A 22683-nucleotide genomic window follows, 5' to 3' on the forward strand; every position below is an offset into this window, starting at 1 on the left:
AACTGGCATTACTATTTCCTTTTTTCCTATAATGAAAAATTTTGAAACTGGATTTTCTTCCCTGTTGAAGGCTTAGGGTTGACACAGGTTTTCTAGAGGAAGACGCATCAGTCAGTTGTTCAAGATTAAATTAGATCAACTTGAAGAGTGAATGGGAAGGTTTCATGCATGGGGGTTGCCTCGTCTCTTTTGTGGCTTTCTTTTGTCTTACAGCCCAGGAGATGATTCACTGTCACTTCCCTTCGCTTTGGCGACAAGAACTTGAGCATCTCTCAACCACCTGTCTTGTCATTATGGTCCAGAATTTAAGATTTACTTATTTTAGGTTAAGCTTGTAGTATTTTATCGTTAGGAGTTGAATTCATCATTGTATGTGGTCAGCTTCCTCATTCCTTCTTGTTTCTTGTGTTCTTTTTCTTCCCTTTTAGTTTGCTTTTTCATTTAAGATACACCGATAGTCTGATCACCATCTTAGTCTTTGTACAGCTGGAAATAATTGTAGTTTGCCCTCCACTATTACACGGACTTCTGTGAATGATACACACCAACCTTCCAGCCTGTCCTCGTTTCTTTTTAGCTGCTTTCTCTAATGATTTAGGTATCCTCTTCCAGTACTGCCTTCTGGATGAATCCTTCAGTATTTTCCAGTTTACTTATTTTTTTGTATACAGTCATGTATTTGTGTTGAGTTTTTATTGCAATGTTATACTTCTTCTAAAATTTTTATTCGGTTAACTTCTGCCTATTTTTGGCCCTTAATTTCTTGTATATATGCGTTTCTTTTAAATGTGACTTCATTTAAATCATTGGGAACCCTTATATACTTATGAAGTCCCTCCCTAGTTCTCTTTCCATCTAGAATCTTCTGGGAATTTCATCTCTTTCTCTGTGCTTCTGTGGGGTTTGTGTCTTCTCATTATGGATCCAGTCCAGAGGCAGACCCTAGGGTGGAGCCCTCATTGTCTTCCCCAGGGTTGCCAACCATGGCATGGAAGAGTGGGGGAAGCCTGCCTGTCCTGGTTCAGCCCCCACCTTGTTCCCCTGCTGGAGCCGAGGCTGCCTGGCTTAGGGCTTCCAGGCTCAGCCCAGCAGGTCCCAATGTCAGCCCCGTTTTTTTTCCATAAGTGTTTTTTTCTCTTTTTCTTTCTTTTTCTTTTTACACAGGGTCTCATTCTGTTGTCCAGGCTGGAATGCAGTGGAGCGATCACAGCTCACTGCAGTCTTGACCTCCTTGGCTCAGGTGATCCTCCCACCTCAGCCTCCTGAGTAGTTAGGACTGCAGGTGTGTGCTACTGGGCCTGGCTAATTTTTTTTTTTTTTTGGTAGAGATGGCATTTCTGCATGTTGCCAGACTAGTCTGGAACTCCTGAGATCAAGTGACGCACCTGCCTCAGCCTCCCAAAGTGTTGGGATTACAGGCGTGAGCCACCGTGCCCAGCCCATACATGTTTCTTGTGTATGGAAATGTTTTTCTTTTTAAGCTTGCCTGTTTTGAGGTTTTTCCCTCTATCCCTGTTACATTTTTTAGGGCAGGGTTGGGAAGGAATACTGCTCAAAGCATTAATTTCCAGATCCAACCTAAGTAGGAGTCCTTGTGAGAACATGGGAGCTGGGAATGTGGACGTAAGCCATAGTTGGGTGTAAATATGATGTTAATTATAAAGTTGATTTAACAGTAGAGCCATTTAATTAAGGATGTTATGGAATTTTTATCCCAGTCTAGGGCTATAAAAGGAAGCCTTAAAAGGGGAAGAAAATAGTTTTTAAAGTTATGCTAAATTGAACTACAAAGAGTAGGAACAGAGTTGGAATCATGGGATGGAGCTGCTGGGAGGAGAGAGATGCCAAGGATAGAGGTGGCAGAGTCCAAACTTGAGCTCCGAGGATGATTTGGCATCAGGGATGCCAAGATGGGCCTTAGTCTGAATTCCGAAAGCTCAAGATGAAGTCGATTACATAAAAGAAAGAAAACACGGAAACAAAACCTCATCAAAGAATGTTCACAAAGGAATAGTTCGTGGGATGGAGTTTTTGGGTTGTGGATAGTTTTGTTAGAAAATATATTATAGGCTGGGTGTGGATGCTCAGGCCTGTAATCTCAGCACTCTGGGAGGCCAAGGCGTGAGGATCACTTGTGGCCAGGAGTTCCAGACCAGCCGTGGCAACATAGCGAGACCCTCATTCATACAAAAAATTTAAAGATTAGCTGGACGCGGTGGTGCGTGCCTATAGTCCTACCTACTCGGAAGACTGAGGTGGGAGGATTGCCTGAGCCCAGAGGTTCGAGGCTGCAGTGAGTCAGCAGTTGTATCATTGCATGCCATCCTTGGTGACAGAGCAAGACTCTGTCCCCAAAATATATATAAAATAAGAACAGGAACACAGTACTGCCCGTATTGAATCACTAGTGAAATTGCTACCGTAAGTCAGCTTTTAAAGTAGAAGACCATTTTGAATGATTTGTCCATTGACAGGAGAAAAGTGAGGGGCTCAGTTACAGTGGGTGGCTTCCCACTGCCTGATGGATGGGATTAGTGTGGGGGCACCTGGTTGGAGGCAGGGGCAGTGGAGTAGGACAGGAAGAATTGGTAGGTCTGGGAGACACCAAAGGCATGGGAATAGTAAGAACAGAGGTGAGGCTGATAGAAGAGATGATAGGAGGTTTTGAGGGCCAAAGAAGGAGATGTTTCGGATTCCCATCAAAATTCTATACATAAGAACCTGATTGGGTGTATGGTGGCTTTGGAGAAGATATGAAGTCTAGGGAAAACTCTTAAGTTTGGAGGTTGGGGAATATGGAAGATGATGGGTTTTACTTGAGAAGTTGTGGATTTGAACTGTGGTGCTCCTAGAGCCTGCAGGCACTGGGAGTGTGGGACTTGGTGCACACAGAGATCAGGAGAGCTGTAAAGACTCACTGTGACGGCTCATGTGGGTGGTGACTGATCTGTGTGAGAGGGTGCTGCTGCCGGGCAAAGCTGGTGGAGGAAGATAGGGTTGAGGGTCTCACTGTTGGAGATACCCACAGGTGAGTGACTGGGAGGATCATGCCAGGACATTGCCGCCTGCTAGTGCCTTGTTTCATCCTGGCCTTTGCAAATGTAAATATTGAAGAATAGCCAGCATGACAGCTTTGGGTTTTATCTTTTTGTCTGGATCTGTGCTGTCCAACATCGTGGCTGCTAGTCACATGTAACTGTTTACATTTAAATTAAATACTGTTAAATGAAACCTGAAATTCACTTTGTTGGTTACACTCATCAAGCACTCCATAGCCACATGTGGCTAGTGGTTAGCCCATCTCTGCTTGCTGGTTAGGGCCTTGCGAGGCTGAAACGTTGGCTCTTATTTCCTCGTTTGCCTCAGAATCCAAAGCTGGGCTTTAGGCTGTCAGCTGTTAAGGCATCTAGAGAAAGGTGTGCTGGAGTGCAGCGAGGTTGGGCACCAGTAACCAAATCTGGCTGTTCCTGAGAACCAGGCTTGTAGGGTGTCTCCTGGAAAGGGAGGCGGGGGTGTGTGGCTGATAAAGATCTCATCTTTAGAGATTCTCTTAGGCATCCTGTGTTGGATGAGTGGAGTGCTTCCCATATCTTTTTTTTTTTTTTTTTGAGACGGAGTCTCGCTCTGTTGCCCAGGCTGGAGTGCAGTGGCGCGATCTTGGCTCACTTCAAGTTCTGCCTCCCAGGTTCATGCCGTTCTCCTGCTTCAGCTTCCCGAGTAGCTGAGACTACAGGTGCCCGCCACCACGCCCGGCTAATTTTTTTGTATTTTTAGTAGAGATGGGGTTTCACCGTGTTAGCCAGGATGGTCTCAATCTCCTGACCTCGTGATCCGCCCACCTCGGCCTCCCAAAGTGCCAGGATTACAGGTGTGAGCCACCGCGCCTGGGCGCTTCCCAGATCTTTAAACAAAATAAAACAAAACACCCACACAAACATTTTACAAAGAAAAAGAACAAATCCATACTTAGAAGTAGAATGTCCACTAGGTCAAAGTAAGAACAAGAGACATGCCAAGCCCCAGGACCCATGGAAATTAGGTCATGTGGTCAGAGTTGATATCAAATAGGGGGAACATAGCAAAAGATCTTCTTATCCCACAGGACTCTAGTTAGGCAAATTCTTGTGTTTTAAAGTCAGCTAGGAAATGCTTAAATAGAGGTGAATGCCCATGGCAAGAAATAGGAACCAGGAAAAAAAAAAAGGCAAAAAAAGTCCTGATGAACGATCATACCCTAGGGACATTGATCCCAAAGTACAGACAGGAAGCACGGCCAGAAAAAGGCTGTGTGTTTGCTCAGCAGTTCTTGGACCACCTAAACCTGGAAGCCCGGTTAACAGCCCAAGCTTCCTGTTACCACAGGCACAGCTGTGACACACACAGCCTGTTGTTTCAGCGCGTCATCATTCAGAGTCAGGGAAAGCATTTAAGCTCCCTTAAGCTTCTTTAACAGCCTTTGTGAGAATATTTGGGTATCAAGAGTAGATTATTCTGTCTAGAGATATTAGCGGCATAGACTGAGGAGTAACTTTATGAGGTTCAGTCTTACCAGAGAATGGGAGAAATACTCGTGGGTGTTCATAAGAAGCGACCACTTCTCATCTTCCCCGGATGTGTGTTCTTCAGAACATGTAATGGGAAGAGCCCACAGCCTCATGTTCCTCCATTGATTTAACGTGTCTGGTAACCAGCTGCTTACAGCCCAGTGGGGGACATATGGCAAGACAGCCAGCATACCATCAGTGTTAGGGTTTGAATTCCACATGGGTGCTGTGATAGTGTCCATGTGAGACCCTTTCCCAGCCGTATTGTGGGGTAGGCCTTGCCAGTCAGATGAAGGTTCCCAGGGGAGATAACATGGAACTCCTAAAAAACATCTAGGTATAGCAGGTCAAGAGGAGGGAGACTGAGGGCCTCTCAGCTTAGGGTGGGCGTGGCAGTGTCCTGCTCGGGGTGCATGTTTAGTGCAGAGTACAGTGGAGGTGGAGATGAGCAGCGGTGATGCTGAGGAGAGGTCATCGTAAATTCGCTCATTTTGGGGTAGGAAGTTCCTGCGGTGGGTGCTGGGGCAGGAAGGGTCTGGAGATAGGAAGGCAAGTTAGGGTGCTTACGCAGTCCAGGTGTGAGCCGATAGTGACCTGACCTGGAAAGTGCGGAGGAAAGGAATTCTTCCATTCAGCAGATGGTTATTGGGCACCTGCTTCGTGTGAGGCTCTGTCCTGGAATTGGCCTTCTAGTGGTGGTGGGAGGAGAAAAGCAGTAAAGAAACAAGTAAATACATCAGTCTTGTGGCAGCTGGCCACTAATTCTATGAAGAAAAATAAATCAGGGAGGGAAATAGTGAGCAATAGAATGTGAGGTCAGACAGTAATCATACATAACCTGCAAACCATTCATTAATTTGTCCTTTTAAAAGTAGGAACTGGATGCCACTCACAGGTCTGGCTCTAGAGAACAGCAATGAATAGACAGACAAAAATCCCTGAGTTTCCACCTTTTTTTTTTTTTTTTTTTTTTTTAAAGACAGGGTCTTGCTCTATCACCTAGGCTGAAGTGCAGTGGCGTCATCATGGCTCACTGCAACCTCAGCCTCCTGGGTTTAAGCCTTCCTCCCACCTCAGCCTCCTGAGTGACTGGAATATGGCACATGCCACTGTGCTCAGCTGATTTTTAATTTTTTTTTTTTGTAGAGACAGGGTCTTACTATGTTGCTGATCTCAAACTCCTGAACTCAAGCAATCCTTCTGCTTCAGCCTCCCAAAGTGCTGGGATTGCAGGCGGGAACCACTTCACCCCGCCACAGGGCTTCCATTCTAGTGTGGGAGACAGGCAACCCACAATAGAAATAAGTCGAATGTATAGATGTTAGATATTGACAAACACTGGGGAAAAAAAGTAAGGGAGCGGTATGGATGCTGAAAATTCAGGAAGCCAGGAAAGGCTGCACCAAGAAGGCGGCCTTTGAGTAAAGTCCTGGAGGAGTTATGGGAAGTCTGTGTGTGGGCTTCAAGGGCAAAGGGAGCTGGTGGCCCTAGGACAGGTGTGCTGACAGTGGCTGTGTCTTCAGTGCTTGCCCTGTGGAGGTGGGAGAAGCCCCCAGGCTCTGGAGCAGACCTGGTCTCTGTGCTTTTGGGCTGGATGAGGGTGGGAGCAAGTCCCTTCAGAAAGAAACACCCGATCCAGGCGTTGAAAAGTATGTCAGGAGAAATTCTGACTCTGGAGGGAGGGCGGGGAGGAGCCACAGTGGAGGAAGGGTTGGCTGGAGGTGTGGCCAAGAGCTTTGAAAAGAAGGGGCGAGGTGCTGTCCTGGAAGAGACTCCTGGAAGGAGCTTCAGGAGGAGACCTGGGGCCTGTGGGGCTGTGTCCTGATGGGTGTGCCTAGCAGGCAGGAGGTGAGCAGGACAGAGTGGTGGTGCGGCTCAGAGTTGCGCTGTGCAAGGTTTGGGGGATGCGAGGATGGGATGCCCCGGAGCAGAGGGGAGGAAGGCAGCCACCAGGACCAGGGACCCATGCTCCTTTATTTCCTTTTCTGTTTCCCTTCCCTTCCTTCTTCCTTCCTGTCCCTTCTTTTAAGACAAGTGACCTTGGCAGAAAGATGTAGGGAGGTACAGTGAAGAAACCATTTAATGGCTGCTTCGGTTCCTCTAAACCCCTGACTATATGATAGATTTGAATATGCCCATTTTCAGCAGTAAAAAGAAGGCAAAAGGTTTTTTGGTGCAAATACTTTTATTCTAAAAACCAAGTAAGGAAGCCCAGAACATGTCCTTGTTCTTGTGACTTTAGTACCGGGTGCTGTGAAGTTCCTTTTTGTACATCCCTAAATAGAGAATTTGGAGTACTTAGCTCTTAAAATGAAAAGTCTCAGTTGGATGGTAATAATAGTTGTCTGGGAAAATGTTCTTTCTGTAAGACTAATAGATTTTGGGATTGACGGTGATTCCGAGAAGGGCCTAAGGGTGAAGAGAGACTGTTTCCTGGAGTCGGCCCAGGGAATTGGTTTAGTTCTCCTGTTTCTGTAAGATGAGAGTTTTAATATACTGCATAATGGCCATGATTTAGGCAGGGGATGCCCTTAACAGCTTGAAGTAGAACAACCAAGATAAGTACCCTTTTCTCTTTTAAAATTTGTAAGTTGGGGGGAAAAAGTGTTAGAAAAGGAATATGCCAATGTATGCTTTGAAATGAAAACATCAAAACGATGGGATGCAAGTGAAGATTTTTGTGCATGGTAAGATATTCTTTTCCTTATCCACACCCCCCCCCCCCCCCGCCCCGCCTCCTTCCCTTCAAGATGGGGTCTTGCTATTTCTGCCTGCACCTTTTGCATTTCCAGTACTACTTCAGATTTCCTTTCTTCTGGGTGAATCCCCACTTCTAAATTCCTAATCCCCACCCCTACTAACTTTTATTTGCCTAAACTAGGTAGGCAGGCTTCTTGGTTTTAATGATTAGAGATAAAATATTTCAGATTGATTTCGTTACCATAATCTAAGCCCATAATTCTATTGGAAAAAAAGTTCATTCCTGCTAGGATTTGATAAAGTACTTGAGGAGGAAGGTATGATATTGGAGGTTTCGAGGCAGTAATCACTCAGTTGTCACATTCCCCACCCCCTTAAATTGCCCTTAAAATGAATGGTTTTACGGGTCAAAATACATTGTTGGGGTGAAATGGAAGAAGCAAGAACGCTGATATGTTCTACTGCCTCTTTTTTATAGTTCTCATATGTTCATTTTCTGTCCCTTTTTCATTATTTGTGTAACTTTCTTCATTTACAAGAGAAATAAGTTCACTGCAGAAAATACAGAATGGTAAAATGAGGAAAACAAATAATTTAAAATCTCACTAACCAGAAGAACGACACTTTCTCTTATTTTGCTAGTAACGGAAAATATTTTGCTGATATTTTGGTGTATTTCTTTTCTTTTGTTTTTTGGTTATGATTGTTGTTTGAGATAGGGTCTCACTCTGTCACCCAGGCTGGAGTGCACTGGCATGATGGTAGCTTGCTGCAGTCTTGACCACCTGGGCTCAAGTGATCCTCCCATGTCAGCCTCTTGGGTAGCTGGGACTACAGGCATGTACCACCACACCCGCTAGTTGTTGTTATTGTTGTTGTTTTTAGTAGAAATGGGGTTTTGCCATGTTGCCTAGGCTGGTGTCGAATTCCTGAGCTCAAGTGATGGTCTCCCAAAGTGCTGAGATTACAGGCGTGAGCCACTGTGCCCAGCTTTGATGTATTTCTTTCCAGAGATTTAAAACAAGTGTTTGAGTGTTCTTTTATAAAATTCTCATCAACACGTAATCTGCTTTATAAAACCTTTAACTTTATATGATATCATGGCATCTCAATATTATTAGAAACCGAACTTGTAATTGTGACATATAGCAAATCATGGATCTAACTTTTTTACTTTCATTGGGACTTTGGATTGTTTCTAATGCTTTGTTCTAATAAATGACAGCCTAGTTTATATTGACCTTAGTGTATCTGATTGCTCTAATTTTGACTTTCAGTGAAGCCAAACACTTCTGCCAGCATTCCTTGGCCATTTATATTCTTTCATTGTGTCTATTCTTCTCCCTAGCCCCTTTATTCCTGCAGAGCAATACTGGTGATCAAAGATACTGCATGATACAGAACAATTGCAGAGAAGATCCCTGGATCCGATAGCAATTTGAGGGAATAGAAGGAGAACCAGCTGTACCACCAGCCAGATCTGTGCCTGTCATTACTGGTAGCCCTAGGATATCCCCTGTCTCTGTTTAGGGGGAGCAGCTTTTGTTGTAGAAAGAAGTGTCTGTATCTACAGATCTGTGTCCGTAGCTCCGTTCTTGCTCTTTTCACTTTCTGATATACAGATGATGTTCTGTGTACCTGTGTCAGTGTATAAGGATTATCTTCATTGTTTTTTGTAACTGCAAAGTGATCCATGGTATGGATATACCATAATTTATTTAATTATTGCAGATAGACATCTAGACTGTTTCTAATATTTTGCTATTACAAATAGCACTGTGCTGAATAACCTTGCACATAAGTTGTTTCACTCGGGTGTAACTGCAGGATAGATTTCCAAGAGTGAGATTTTTGAGTCAGAGGGGATGTGCCTTGGTAAGCTGAGGGGGCTACTCACCAAATTGCCCTCTGTGGAAGAATTTCGTCAGCAATGTGTGAATGCCTGTTTTCTTGCATGCTTGGCAGCAGAACATATGGTCAGACTGGGCTTTTGCCCGATTAGTAGGTAGAAAGAGTTTTCTCATAGTTTGGTGGAGTCTCGTTCTACTGCCCCGGCTGGAGTGCAGTGTCATGTTCTCAGCTCACTGCAACCTCCACCTCCCAGGTTCAAGCAATTCTGCCTCACCCTCCCAAGTAGCTAGCATTATAGGCGCGAGCGTCCTTGCCCAGCTAACTTTTATATTTTTAGTGGAGATGGGCTTTCACCATGTTGGCCAGGCTGGTCTCGAACTCCTGACCTCAAGTGATCCACCCATCTTGGCCTCCCAAAGTGCTGAGATTACAGGTGTGAGCCACTGCACCTGGCCTCTCATCACAGTTTTAATGTATATCTTCTTATGAGTAAGGTTGAGCATCTTTTCACTGTTCAGGAAGCATGTTTATTTCCTTAGTCATTTTCCTATTGGGATGTTAGCCCTTTTCTTGTTGGATTTGTGTCCCTTCCATATTCTTTACATTGTAGAGACGTGGGTTTGTTATCTGTAATGTGTTAGCAGCTGGAAAGAATGGGAGAGGGTGGTCCGTTTTGGGTGGAGTGCTGTCATGTGCTGCGTGGCCTCCGGATCTGTTCTTGAATCCATCTGGGGACGGAATCCCCAGGATTCTCTTAGAAACCTCACCTAGCAGGAAGATGTTTGAAGTGTCCAGCCTAGTGCCAGGCATGAATATGTGCCAGGCAGACAGTAGCAGCCACCAGCACCACCTGCCTGGGGTGTGGGAGGAACACATACTGCAGAGTATTTCAGCATGGGCCATGGCAGACACATCACCCGCCCGAGCTCTGCTGTGGGCCGGCACGGGGAGAGGTAAGGCTCCTTCTGCCTCCTCTTGTTGCCCTGCTGAGGGACAGGTGAGATGCAGCTGGAACCCCCAAGGTGCTTCTGGCTACCACAGCCTTAGCCTTCTGGAGAAGGCGGCCCTAAGAAGACCAGGCTGGGTCAGGCGGGTGGTGGAGGCCGAGCCATCCAGCAGCATCACCTGCACTGGGGAGTTACAGGAGCCGTCCTGTTGGAAGAGGCAGTGAAAACAAAATTAGAGGCTTTGCTGCATGAGCCAGATGCAAGGTCGCTAGTGTCATGTTAGATCTATCTGCTGCCGCATCTTTTAGAGATGATGTAATCTAAGATTGACAAGCTTTGGGTGTTTAGAATATGTTGTACTATACTCACTTGAACTTATTTTTTATAGTGATTAATTTTGAAATTTCTAATAATGAAAGTAGGTGGGCAGTCTTCATGTTCATAGTAAAGGAGCTTGGAGTAAAGGCTGGGAAACACTAATCTATTATCTTTATTCTGTATTCAAAACGCATTTTAATTGTGGAGTAGATTTGGATTCAAGAGGAAATAATGGTGTGTGCACGCATTGAAGAGAGGGATTGATAACAGTATGTGTTACCTTTCTGTTAAAAGAATAGAAAGCAGAAATTTGGGGAACGATTACTATTCTGAAAGTGATTGGCTTAGTATAAAGGGGTTTTCTTAGTGGCCAGACATGTTACAGTGTGGATGAATTATGACCACATCCTGAATAAGTGAGAAATTGAGTTCTGAACACTCTCATAGGAGGTGTGGGGTTTCGTAGGTGCCAGTGCCCTCTGCTTGACAGGTGTCAGTAAGCAGCACATGCACTGTCACTTCTGCTTGAGAAATGTGGGCACATACAACTGTCAGTTTTGCCTGGCACTGCTGTGATACTGACACCCCTAGGCAATGACTTCTGTCACTCCTGCTTCCTATACCTCTGACCATCTCAGGAGAACTGTTTAGAAATAAATACTTTAATACCATTGTCTTAGTTTAGTAGAAATAAAACACAAGCAAAAAAGACACTGTATTTATTAAGCAATGGATACATTTCCACACTCAAAGTCAAAGTGTAAGACTTGACTTTGAGTGTGGAAATGTGTCCGTTGTTCAACAAGTACAATGGAAATGCAATTACATATTGGAGACAAACAAAATCATCTTGTTGGTTAGGCAGAGAAAACCTCCTTTCGTAGCTAATTGAGTGATTGTACAATATTAGTTTAGAAGACAAAACTTAAGGCCATGAGTTTAGTTTAAGACAGTTTTGGAGAAGAAAGGACATCTTGTTCCCAAAAGGGTTATACTAATCTGCTGGTATTTTTATAAAAACTTGATCAATTTCCTGAGGTGAATGATGTCAAGATTCTTCTGTTATCTATTAGTTACCCAAAAGAAAAACAGACTTTATTAAGTTTAGAAAGCTTCCCAAGACATGTTTTATTTCCCAGTTAAAATAATATTTACAAGTTCCAAAATAGGAAGCTTTGATACTACCATCAACGTTTTAATCCTTTTCCCATAAAAAAATTCAGTCCTCAAGAACTGATTTTTGCCGTTTGATTTTTAAAATTAAATTTTGCATTAAAAGTAGACCATTAGAATATCTATTTTAATAAGCCAAAGGAAAAAATATTAGTAAAATAGACTAGTACTTCCAGTAGAACTCTTCATCTGTAAGAACCATTTAGGCAGGAATCATTTAGGCAGCCCTCTGCACGCAAGCAGATCAGAGACCAGCCAGTAAGAGAAGAGCATTTCCAGCTGGTGTCCCCATCTAATTACAGGCTTCCTTAGAGGACAGGGGTAGCATGGAGAGAAGAGCTATGTCTCAGCTGTGCAACAGGAGGGTAGCAGGGGGAGGCTGGGCTCTGAGGTCCCCAGGGACAGCTGGACCTGTGCAAACCATAGATTATCTAGGTCAGTAGTATTTACAGTTAAATAAACTTCCTGGACTAGCCTGGCAAAGTAAAGCTTCCTTTTTTGGATGATTCCTGTGGGTCAAACACATTTTGAATTGGCTTACAAACACTCCACCCCTACCTCCACCAGTCTCTTTGGGACTGGCACCTCTGTCCACCCAGCTTCCCAGCTGAGAAACCCAGACAGGAGCCTGGACACTTTATCCCCATGCCCCCTGCTGTGCTGTGATGATATCTCTCTCCTGTACTCACCACAGAGCTCCCATCCAGACAATCTTTGGGGGGCATTAAGTCCACATCATTGCTCTCTCCTGAAGCTGACCGTCTTTCCCAGACCGCCGTTAACACCTTGGCCCGGCTACTGTCTCCTCGTGTGCCAAAGAGTCATTCCTTTACCCTACCCTTCCACTCTCCTGCCGCACTGAGTGGCTGTCCAGTGCAAGCATCTGATTGTGGCACTCCTGTTCTTGGCATTTCATTGTGACTACTGACTGCCTCCTGTGTAACAGCAGAATTCCTTGGCAGGGCACTCAGTCTGGACTGAGCTCCTGCAGGGAGGCAGGACTGCATTCTCACTGCCTGGGATACAACCACAATTTGTTGAATGAATGAATATGTGAGCTTTTTTTCTAGGCTTCGGAGTGTCTACATTTTATAATACAGATGTTCCTTGACTTACGACAGAGTTACACTCCTAAAATGCATTTAATACACCTAACCTACTGGCATTTCATAGCTTAACCTCACGTACCTCACATGTGCTCAGAACCCTTACATTGGCCTGTAGTTAGGCAAAAGCATCTAACACAAAGCCTATTTTATGGTAAAGTGTTGAATATCTCTTGCAGTTTCTTGAATACTGAAGTGAAAAGCAGAGTGGTTGTATGGGTACTTGACAGTTTCTACTGAATACGCACCACTTTTGCACCACTGTAAAGTCAAAAAATCCTAAGTTTAATAATTGTAAGTTGGGGATCATCTGTACTTATTTGTGTGTGTATAAGTAGGGAGTGGAATGTGTCAGGGGAGCAGTAGGAATTGCTGACTCATTCCAAAATCTATCTTCTTGGTGCCATGTATACAGATGATTTTTTTTTTATGTATCAAGGTGAAGTTTGCATAACATGAAATTAAAGTGAACAATTCGGTGATATTTTAACACCCTCACAGTGTTGTATAGCCTTCTCCATTTTATTCCAAAACATTTTCATCTCCCGCAAAGGAAACCCCATACTGGTAAAGCTGCTGTTCCCTGCAGCAACCCGAGATAAATGCTGTTGAAGGTTAGTTTGGCTAGAGTAGGACTTTCAGTCATATCTGGGTTTTTCTGATGATTTAGTAACTAATCCGTGTTTTAAGAGAGTTCATCCTGAGAGCGTGTTGCTCTTGGCTTCTCAGCGGGTTGAGCACTGCTGCGATACGACTTGGAGCACAGTTCTCTCTTAAGAGTTTCATTTCGTGGACCTGAACTTGGCCAGGAATGTGTATCCTCCCAGCAGCCAGTTTTTATAGGCAAACCAGCTCCACAAACTCAGTTGGCTTGTGTAAAAAACTATAACATGTTTGAGAAATAATTTTAAAAGCAGGTCTTTATTTGAAGAAATGTAAAAGAATTCTGCTCTGTATGAGTATGTACTAATTAATTGAGATCTTTGGCATACTTTTTATTTTTATTTTATTTTATTTTTTATTTTTTGAGATGGAGTCTTGCTCTGTTGACCAGGCTGGAGTGCAGTGGCACAATCTTGGCTCGTTGCAACCTCCACCTCCTGGGTTCAAGTGATTCTCCTACCTTATCCTCTCGAGTAGCTGAGATTACAGGTGCCTATCACCACGCCCAGCTAATTTTTGTATTTTTAGTAGAGATTTTTTGCCATGTTGGCTAGGCTGGTCTCGAACTCCTGATCTCAGGTGATCTGCCTGCCATGGCCTCCCAAAGTGCTGGGATTACAGGCATGAGCCACTGCGCCTGGCCTCTCTGGCATACTTAAAAATCCACTTCAGACTAGGTTATAATCTGTATGACCTTGAATGAGAAACCTAATTTTTCACCGCCCTGATTTCCTTCACTACAAAAACACATGAAGTGGGAATCTCTCTGGACCTCCTCAATCCAAGCTGTGCTGCTAGGATTTTAGTCTTAAATTTCTTCCCTGTTATCAAAATAAATTGTACTTACTCATTTTAGGAAATTACCAAAATATAAAAAGGGGAAAAAGTTGGCTGGCCCTACCAATTAAGAATAACCACTGTTAGCATTTTGAAGTATGTCTTTTTTTAAAATTATGTTTTTAAAAAGCAGTATACCAATAACACAAATACTTCCTGATCATAAAAGATCCAACACTTACAAAGGGTTGGGAGTAAAAAAATGAAAGGTGTCTGCTATTGCTGTTCTTGTCCCTAAGGCAGCACCCTTCTACTGGTTGTGATTTTCCTGTATCCTTTTCTGTCCTTTTTAGACAAGTGGTGAGGTCATTACAATTTTCTTTTTTAGCTCAGTTGGGATAATTCTAGGCTTATTGTTTTTTTCTTGGAGTTTTGTTTGTTTGTTTTTTTTTAATTAGCACATCAGCTATTTATTTATTTATTTATTTATTTATTTATTTAGAGTTGATGTCTTGCTCTGTCACCCAGGCTGGAGTGCAATGGCGCGATCTGGGCTCACTGCAGCCCCCTCCTTTCATGTTCCAGCAGTTCTCCTGCCTCAGCCTCCTGAGTAGCTGGGACTACAGATGTGCAACATCATGCCTGGGTTATTTTTGTATTTTTAGTAGAATCGGGGTTTCACTGTGTTGGCCAGCTGGTCTCGAACTCCTGACCTCAGGTTATCCACCTGCCTCAGCCTTCCAAAGTGCCAGGATTACAGGCCTGAGCCACCGTGTCTGGTGCTTTATTATTTTTAATGACTGAATATCTCCTCTAAATGAGTGTATAATAGTGTAACCATGTCTTTTTGATGAATATTTGTGTTGTCCCCAAGTATTCAGTATTTCATAAATTATAGCAGTGATCATCCTTAAACCTGCATATTACCTGCATGGATATTTCTAGAGGATAAGCTTCTATCAGTATAATTGCTGGATCCACAGAAATACCTGTTTTTAAATCCCATTGCCAAATTTCCCTCCACGAAGGCCATTCCACCAAGAGCAGATTCTCTCCAAGAACACAGGAGAGTAACTCTCCCCCATACCTTGGTCAACACCTGATTCCGTTTTTTTAAGTTTCTCTCTAAATTTGTTTTTCTAAAAATAAAATTTTAATCATTATTTCCATAATTTAAAATGATGTAGAACAGCTTTTCATGTGTTTTATTGTATATATGTTTTTCTTCTATGAATGATGTATTCCTAGCCCTTGCCCATTTCATCTCCATCTTTTTTCCTTAGACCTCTCAGGGATGAATTGGATTGTTTGGTTTTATTATTGGTTTGAGGTGTTCTTTATGAATATTGATACTGACCCTTTTTGTATCTGCTGCACTGTATTTTCTCCTAGGCCATCACTTGTCTTCTGCTTGCTTTTAGTGTATTTCACAATGCTGGAATTTGAACTTTTTGTATACTTTTTTAATCTGTAGTTTTTAAATGTAGTTGCACTGTCAACCATATATGCAGTTACCTTAATATTTATTACATGTGCATTTTCCTTGATATTACCTTGTGTAAAAATCTTTTTCCTTGTAGTATTCTGGGTGTCAGTGGGCTATAACTAGTTATTTGGGCCATGTGCAGTGGCTCATGCCTGTAATCCCAGCACTTTGGGAGGCTGAGGTGGGTGGATCACCTGAGGTCAGGAGTTCAGACCAGCCCAACCAACATGGTGAAACCCCGTCTCTACTAATAATATCAAAATTAGCCAGGTGTCATGGCGGGCGCCTGTAATTCCAGTTACTCAGGAGGCTGAGGCAGGAGAATTTCTTGAACCTGGGAGGCGGAGGTTGCAGTGAGCCGAGACTGCGACACTGCACTTCACCCTGGGTGACAGGGCGAGACATCGTCTCAAAAACAAAACAAAACAACAACAACGACAACAAAACCTAAAAACCAAAATCTAGTTATTTGTTATTACAAACAGTGATTACTTTCTTTGGGTTAAAGCTTTTGTTCTCAATATTGTTCTCCAGGATAGATTCATAGAAGTGGAACCATTTGGCTAAAAAGTAAAAACATTTTATGGCTCTTGCTACTGTCCGGCAGAACCCGGGATGGTAGTGTAGCCCCTTAGTGAGGAGTGCTCTCCAGGGGGCTGGTTTACTTCGGTGAACAGCAGAGTTTGAGTTCCTCCAGCTAGAACATTTCCCCTTCTAGGGGCAGGAAGTCAGCCTCGGGTGGTTATGTGGGCAGGGATCTTAACTGAGGCAGCTCAGGGTACTCTCACCTGTTCAGCCAGGGCCTTGTCCACAAACAGCATGAGCCTCTGAGCCAAACTTCCCTTGCCCTGGAGGATATGGGGGTGCCCCTGCTGAGGTTGTCCTGGGGTTTTATTTCTGTTTTCCCCGGCTGAGCCTTCTGCTCAGGCAGCCTCCCCATCTGGTACATGGAGTATGTTTCTCCATCAAAACCATGACTGATCATGCACTCACCAGGAGAATTACAAAAGGCTTTTGAGGGGGAAAATGTGGTTCACGCTGAAACAGCCTCTAAGTGGATTATCTCTGCAGGTGGTGATAAATGGAGGCGCCACCTCCAGCGGTGAGCAGGACAATGAGGACACCGAGCTCATGGCGATCTACACTACGGAAAACGGCATTGCAGAAAAGGTACCCCTTCCCTCACCCCGTGTCACCACTCCTACCACCATCCCCTCCCACAAGTGCTGCCCTGGATCCAAATCCCTTGCGGGCACCTGCGTGTCCTTCGTTTGGGGCTTGGTCTCTGATCCCCAAGAGGGTGTGTTCTCTTCATCAGGTAAGCAGGAGGGGCCATAGGGAATAGAAATTTAAAAAGGCCTTGGCCAAGACGCCAGAGGGAAGTGGTTAAGAGCTCGAGGTCTGACATCAGGTCTGGGTGCAAATATGAGTCAGAGTGAGGAAATCATAGAAGTTCTCTGGGCCTCAGTTCCCTGTCTCTAAAATGGGAATAAAAATATCAACATCTATCTTAGGGTTGTTGTGAGGATTGAATGAAATAATATGTATGTGAAGTTATTAGCATCGTGCCTGTTACATATACATGTGCAGTAAATAAGAGAATAAGGGAAATCAGCAAGTGGTTTATGCAGCCTATGAAAATGCCTTTGAGCTTTGACCTTAGCACTTTTGGCACCTTGTGTACCAATGGAGATGGCACACTAAGGTGGGGAGAATTGTGTTTGTGTTTTTTTGTTGTTTATTTTTGTTTTGCTCTGTGCCTCATTCCATCTCCTTGAATGGTCAGACTTTGTGACCATAAAGGTCAGGAAAGAGTTGCCCAAAGTGGCTCCAATCTGTGCACAGTGGCTCACACCTATAGTCCCAACACTTTGGGAGGCTGAGGCGGGAAGACTGCTTGAGCCCAGGAGTTTGAGACCAGCCTGGGCAACATAGCAAGATCCTGTCTCTACAAAAAAATAAAAAAGAAAGAAAGAAAGGAAGGAAGGAAGGGAGGGAGGGAGGAAAGGAAAGGAAGGAAGGAAAGGAAAGGAAGGAAGGAAGAAAGGAAAGGAAGGAAAGGAAAGGAAGGAAAGGAAAGGAAGGAAAGGAAAGGAAGGAAAGAAAGGAAGGAAAGGAAAGGAAGGAAAGAAGGAAGGAAAGAAGGAAACAAGGAAAGAGAGAGAGAGAAAGAAGGAAGGAAAGAAAGGAAGGAAGGAAGAAGGAAGGAAGGAAGAAAGGAAGGAAGGAAGAAAGAAAGAAAGAAAGAAGGAAATAATTATCCAGATGTGATGATATGTGCCTAGAGTGGCAGCTACTCAGGGAGCAGGAGGTTTGTTTGAGCCTAAGAGTTTGAGGCTACAGTGAGCTTTGATCATGCCTCTGCACTCTAACTGGGAAGACAGAGTAAGACCCTGTCTCTAAAAAAACAAAATAAATAAATTCATAAATAAAAATAAAACAAAGTAGGTCCAGATATCCCGGTTTCTTTTTTCCTTGTATCTGCCATGGTGTGTAACACATGAAAAGTTAAATAATCTGATATTTCCAAATTGTAACACAGCTCTAAGACTTTCATTTGAGTTTTACTTGTAGATTTTAAACACAGGTTTTATTTATACTATGAAAATTTACTGATTTTCAACTTACATAATAAGAAACTAAACAATTTATGTAATGAGAAATTCTATTCTGGAACCACTGTATTATACTGTAGACAGTGTATACTGTGTATTCTAATGACAGACCACCCAGAAGTTGACACATACAAATATAGTACCTGACTTGGGTATTAGCATGGTGAGTGCACAGTGTAATCACTAAAGTGATTAAGAACAAATACATTGTATTGAAAGTCTGGAATAACCAAATTTTATGCCCTTTTAAACAAAATTCCGGTCTGGGATATGGAAATTTCTTTTTTGTCTCTCAGCTAATATTGTTATTATTTTCCTACTGCTTGGAGCTATTATAAATTTTATGGAGGTTAATTAAAGTAGATTCATGCAGAGATATTGAAATTCCAGAAGTGCGGAGTTCCAAGCTGCTCCTCAGAGGTTAGTGCAGTGGTGTTTGGCATGTGGATCAGTGCTTGCGGTCTGCAGCTGAGGCATGTCCCACACCGCCGGGCCGCAGCTTTCACACGGCCTATGTTGTAACAAAGGGCTTCTTCACAGACTTGGTGGGGCCACGTATAATCCCGTATGCCATGATTCCAGGCTGTCGTGTGTTCAGACTTCCTCCTTCTCTGTCTGGAGACCGTCTTTAGAAATAAATAGTAACGAGCATTAACACTTTGGGGCTTAGCTTTACGTTGTACTGATGGGAGGGATCCAGTTGTAGGGAAAATGTCTCTAGCACATTTATGCTAAATGTTTATTTTCCAGTTTGGATGAACATTTTTTCATTGTCTAAACATTGATACATTTGCATTTCCTTGAATACCGATCAAATGGAGTACCTTCATATTTTCCTGGCCATTTTTTTTACTTTATGAAGAGGACAGTGAGAAGAGCTGCCACATATTAAATAGTGCTAGTTGGGCTGGGCGTGGTGGCTCACTCCTGCAATCACAGCACTTTGGGAGGCTGAAATGGGTGGATTACTTGAGGTCAGGAGTTCAAGACCGGTCTGGCCAACATGACAAAACCCTGTCTCTACTAAAAATACAAAAATTAGCCGGGAGTGGTGTCGCACGCCTGTGGTTGCAGCTACTTGGGAAGCTGAGGCAGGAGAATCACCTGAACCCAGGAGGCAGAGGTTGCAGTGAGCCGAGATGGCGCCACTACCCTCCAGCCTGGGTGACAGAGTGCGACTCTGACTCGAAATAAATAAATAAAATAAAATAAAATAAAATAAAATAAAATAAAATAAAATAAAATAAAATAAAATAAAATGCTAATCATTAGGCCAGACCCTCAGCTGACTGGTTTTTTTTGTTTGTTTTTTTTTGTTTTGTTTTTTCCTTGAAACAGAGTCTCACTGTGTCACCCAGGCTGGAATGCAGTGACCCAGTCTCAGCTCACTGCAATCTCTGCCTCCCCGGTTCAAGCGATTCTCCTACCTCAGCCTCCTGAGTAGTTGGGACCAGAGGCATACACTGTCACACCAGGCTAATTTTTTTGTATTTTTAGTAAAGTTGGGGATTTACTGTGTTGGCCAGGCTGGTCTCAAACTCCTGACCTCAGGTGATTCATCCACCTTGGCCTCCCAAAGTGCTGAGATTACAGGCGTGAGCCACCATACCCGGCCAAAAATTGCTGAAGGCTCTCAGGAAGCAGGATTACTTTGTAGAATCTCCCTCAGCTTAGGTTTGTCACTGTAGTTTCATCCTGATTTTTCATTAGTGAGGCTGCATCTCTTTAGACATGCTCAAGAGCCACGTGTATATCCTTTTCTGGGCCAGTTTTTCCTGACACTTTCAATGTTTAGCTTCGGGGCTGCTGTTATCTCAGGAATTGTATCTTTAAATATTAATTCCAGTCTATTCTTTTGGTTTCTGATTTGGGAGCTGCAGTTATGCATGTTTTGTTTGTTCGTTGCCTGCCTCCTCCAGCTATCAGTTCTCTTTAACCTTTTCTTTTTCTTCTTAGCACCGAGTTTTTTCATTCCAGTCTTTTCATCCCTTACTCTGTTTCTCAGCTTATCAGTTCTTCCTTGTGCTTCTCATACTTTCACATTTTTTGTATTTTTCTTCCTTTCCATCTGGCCAAATTATGTAAACTCATGTTTATTTCCAGTTTTCCTTAAATGTCTGTTTGAATTTTAAGGTCTTCCTTAGTAAGAATGATTGTTTTATTGTGTTTTCAAAATGCATTTTTTCATTAATCTATTGAATACTGTAGTGTCCTTCTAATTTGTTAACATGTCCTTTATTTCTTAAATTTTTCTTATTTCTTTTTTTTTTTTTTGAGACGGAGTCTCACTCTGTCGCCCAGGCCGGAGTGCAGTGGCCGGATCTCAGTTTACTGCAAGCTCTGCCTCCCGGGTTTACACCATTCTCCTGCCTCAGCCTCCCGAGTAGCTGGGACTACAGGCGCCCGCCACCTCGCCCGGCCAGTTTTTTTTTGTGTGTGTTTTTTTAGTAGAGATGGGGTTTCACTGTGTTAGCCAGGATGGTCTCGATCTCCTGACCTTGTGATCTGCCCGTCTCGGCCTCCCAAAGTGCTGGGATTACAGGCTTGAGCCACCACGCCCGGCCTATTTTTCTTATTTCTTTGGTTAATTTCTATATTCTTTTTTCCTTGTTCTGACATTTAACACTTACTCTTATTTATATTTGTCTTTTTTTTATTTTTGAGAGCTACCTTTGATTTCCAACCCTTCTGTTGAGTTTTAAAAAACTATCCTGTGCTTAATTTCTGAGACCTCTTTTATTGTTTTTTGGTTTTGTTTATTGGCTAAAGTATTTAAAAAGCATTCTTTGTCTCCCACAATTGAAGTAACTTTATTTTTCTGAAGATAGTTTTTATTTTAAGCTTTTTAAAAAATACTACATTGATTATATTTTCTGTTTCTTTGCCTTCATTTTTTTAGTCTTTCTTCACTGTCCCAGGATAGGAGGCAATAAACGATAGGATCGTGAGGTCTTTACGTGTAATGAAGTTTATCTAATTGTGGGCCTGCCCTTAAGTGACCAGGTGGAAAGCCGTGTTGTCTCTGTAGGATGTATACATGTCACTGTCTTGTCTTTGGGGCTGATCAGCTTTCTCTAGAAAGGAATCGTGTAGTCTCCTGTGGGTATAAGTCTGGTTTCTGTGACCTGGGTTCTGGCATTCTGGAAGCAGATGAGTATCCTGCTGCTGATGTTTTCCTTGATCGCTGTGTGGTGTTCCTCAGCCTAAGGGCTTTCCAGTTTATATTCTTCAGACCATACACGTTTGTTTCTTGAAGGAGGAGGACAGCAGTAGTTAACACACTGTCTGACCAGTTTGCAGGGTTAAGACCTGTCCTCTCCCCATTGCTACCCTGTCTAGTGCTTGCAAGCATAGCACTTTCTGGGGTTCTGCTGGTCAGCCAGCCCACCTCTTCATAGCATCCTTCTATTAGTACCCAGCTTGTGCATTCCTTCCCTCTCCCAAATTGGTCACACAGCATCCAAACACTTTCCATATTTAAAAAAAAAAAAAAAAGTTAATCTCATTTTCTTGATCTCCTCTTTGCTTTGTCCTTGTAGATGTGTATCATATTTATTCCTTCTGTGTTTTTAGGACTTAGAAGAAAAGATACATGTGGTCAATCTACCATGTTTAACTAGAACTCAAAAGCTGGCTTGTTGAAAAGAATAATGAAATTGATATTTTTGGGTTTTTTGGTTTTTGTTTTTGAGACAGAGTCTCACTCTATCACCCAGGCTGGAGTGCAGTGGCGCGATCTCGGCTCACTGCAGCCTCCGCCTCCTGGGTTGAAGTGATTCCCCTGCCTCAGTCTCCTGAGTAGCTGGGACTACAGGTGTGCACCAACACACCCAGCTAATTTTTGTATTTTCAGTAGAGATAGGGTTTCAGGGTTTCGCCATGTTGGCCAGGCTGACCTCAAGTGATTGGCCTGCCTCGGCCTCCCAAAGTGCTGGGATTACAGACGTGAGTCACCAGCCTGTTTTGTTTTTTTGAGACAAGATCTCTGTTGCCTAGACTGGAGTGCAGTGGCATGATCACAGCTCACTGCAGCCTCAACCTCTCAGGCTCAAGTGATGCTCCTACCTCAGACTCCTGAGCAGCTGACCACTGGCATGTGCAACCACACTCAGCTAATTTTTGTTTGTTTTTGGAGACAGGGTCTCTGTTTGTTGCCCAGGCTGGTCTCAAACTCCTGAGGTCAAGTAGTCTGCTGACCTCAGTCTCCCAAAGTGCTGGAATTATAGACATGAGCCACCATGCCTGGCCAAAATTGATCTTTTGTGGCCCCGATTAAGAGAAAAAAGTAGAAAGCACAAATATACATTAATATAGTAAAAAACAGAAATGTACGAGAGAATAGTACATGCTACTTTATGATAATCAGTTTGAAATGCTACAGCAGGGATTGGCAAGCCAAATTTGGTTTAATATCTGTTCTTCTCAGTAGACTTTTGCTGGAACACAGCCATATTTCTTTGTTTACCTATTGCCTAAGGTTGCATCCATGCTACAGTGACAGAA

At 43.3% G+C, this 22683-nt stretch overlaps 1 protein-coding gene across 8 annotated transcripts in view; it reads left to right on the top strand.

Moving 5' to 3' along the window:
- The window catches only part of SLC23A2 (solute carrier family 23 member 2), a 147993-nt gene that overhangs the window by 71557 nt on the left and 53753 nt on the right, over positions 1 to 22683 (top strand). For 7 of the 8 annotated variants that reach the window (XM_008018966.3, XM_037990682.2, XM_037990684.2 and 4 more), the window contains one exon: positions 16637 to 16735. In XM_008018966.3, the coding sequence (XP_008017157.1) occupies positions 16637 to 16735 (99 nt within the window). Of the gene's footprint in view, positions 1 to 6301; positions 6393 to 16636; positions 16736 to 22683 lie in introns of those variants that run through there. The other variant, XM_008018972.3, reaches the window with a different exon arrangement.

Source organism: Chlorocebus sabaeus, chromosome 2, assembly GCF_047675955.1.
Source record: "Chlorocebus sabaeus isolate Y175 chromosome 2, mChlSab1.0.hap1, whole genome shotgun sequence".
Taxonomy (NCBI): Eukaryota; Metazoa; Chordata; class Mammalia; order Primates; family Cercopithecidae; genus Chlorocebus; species Chlorocebus sabaeus.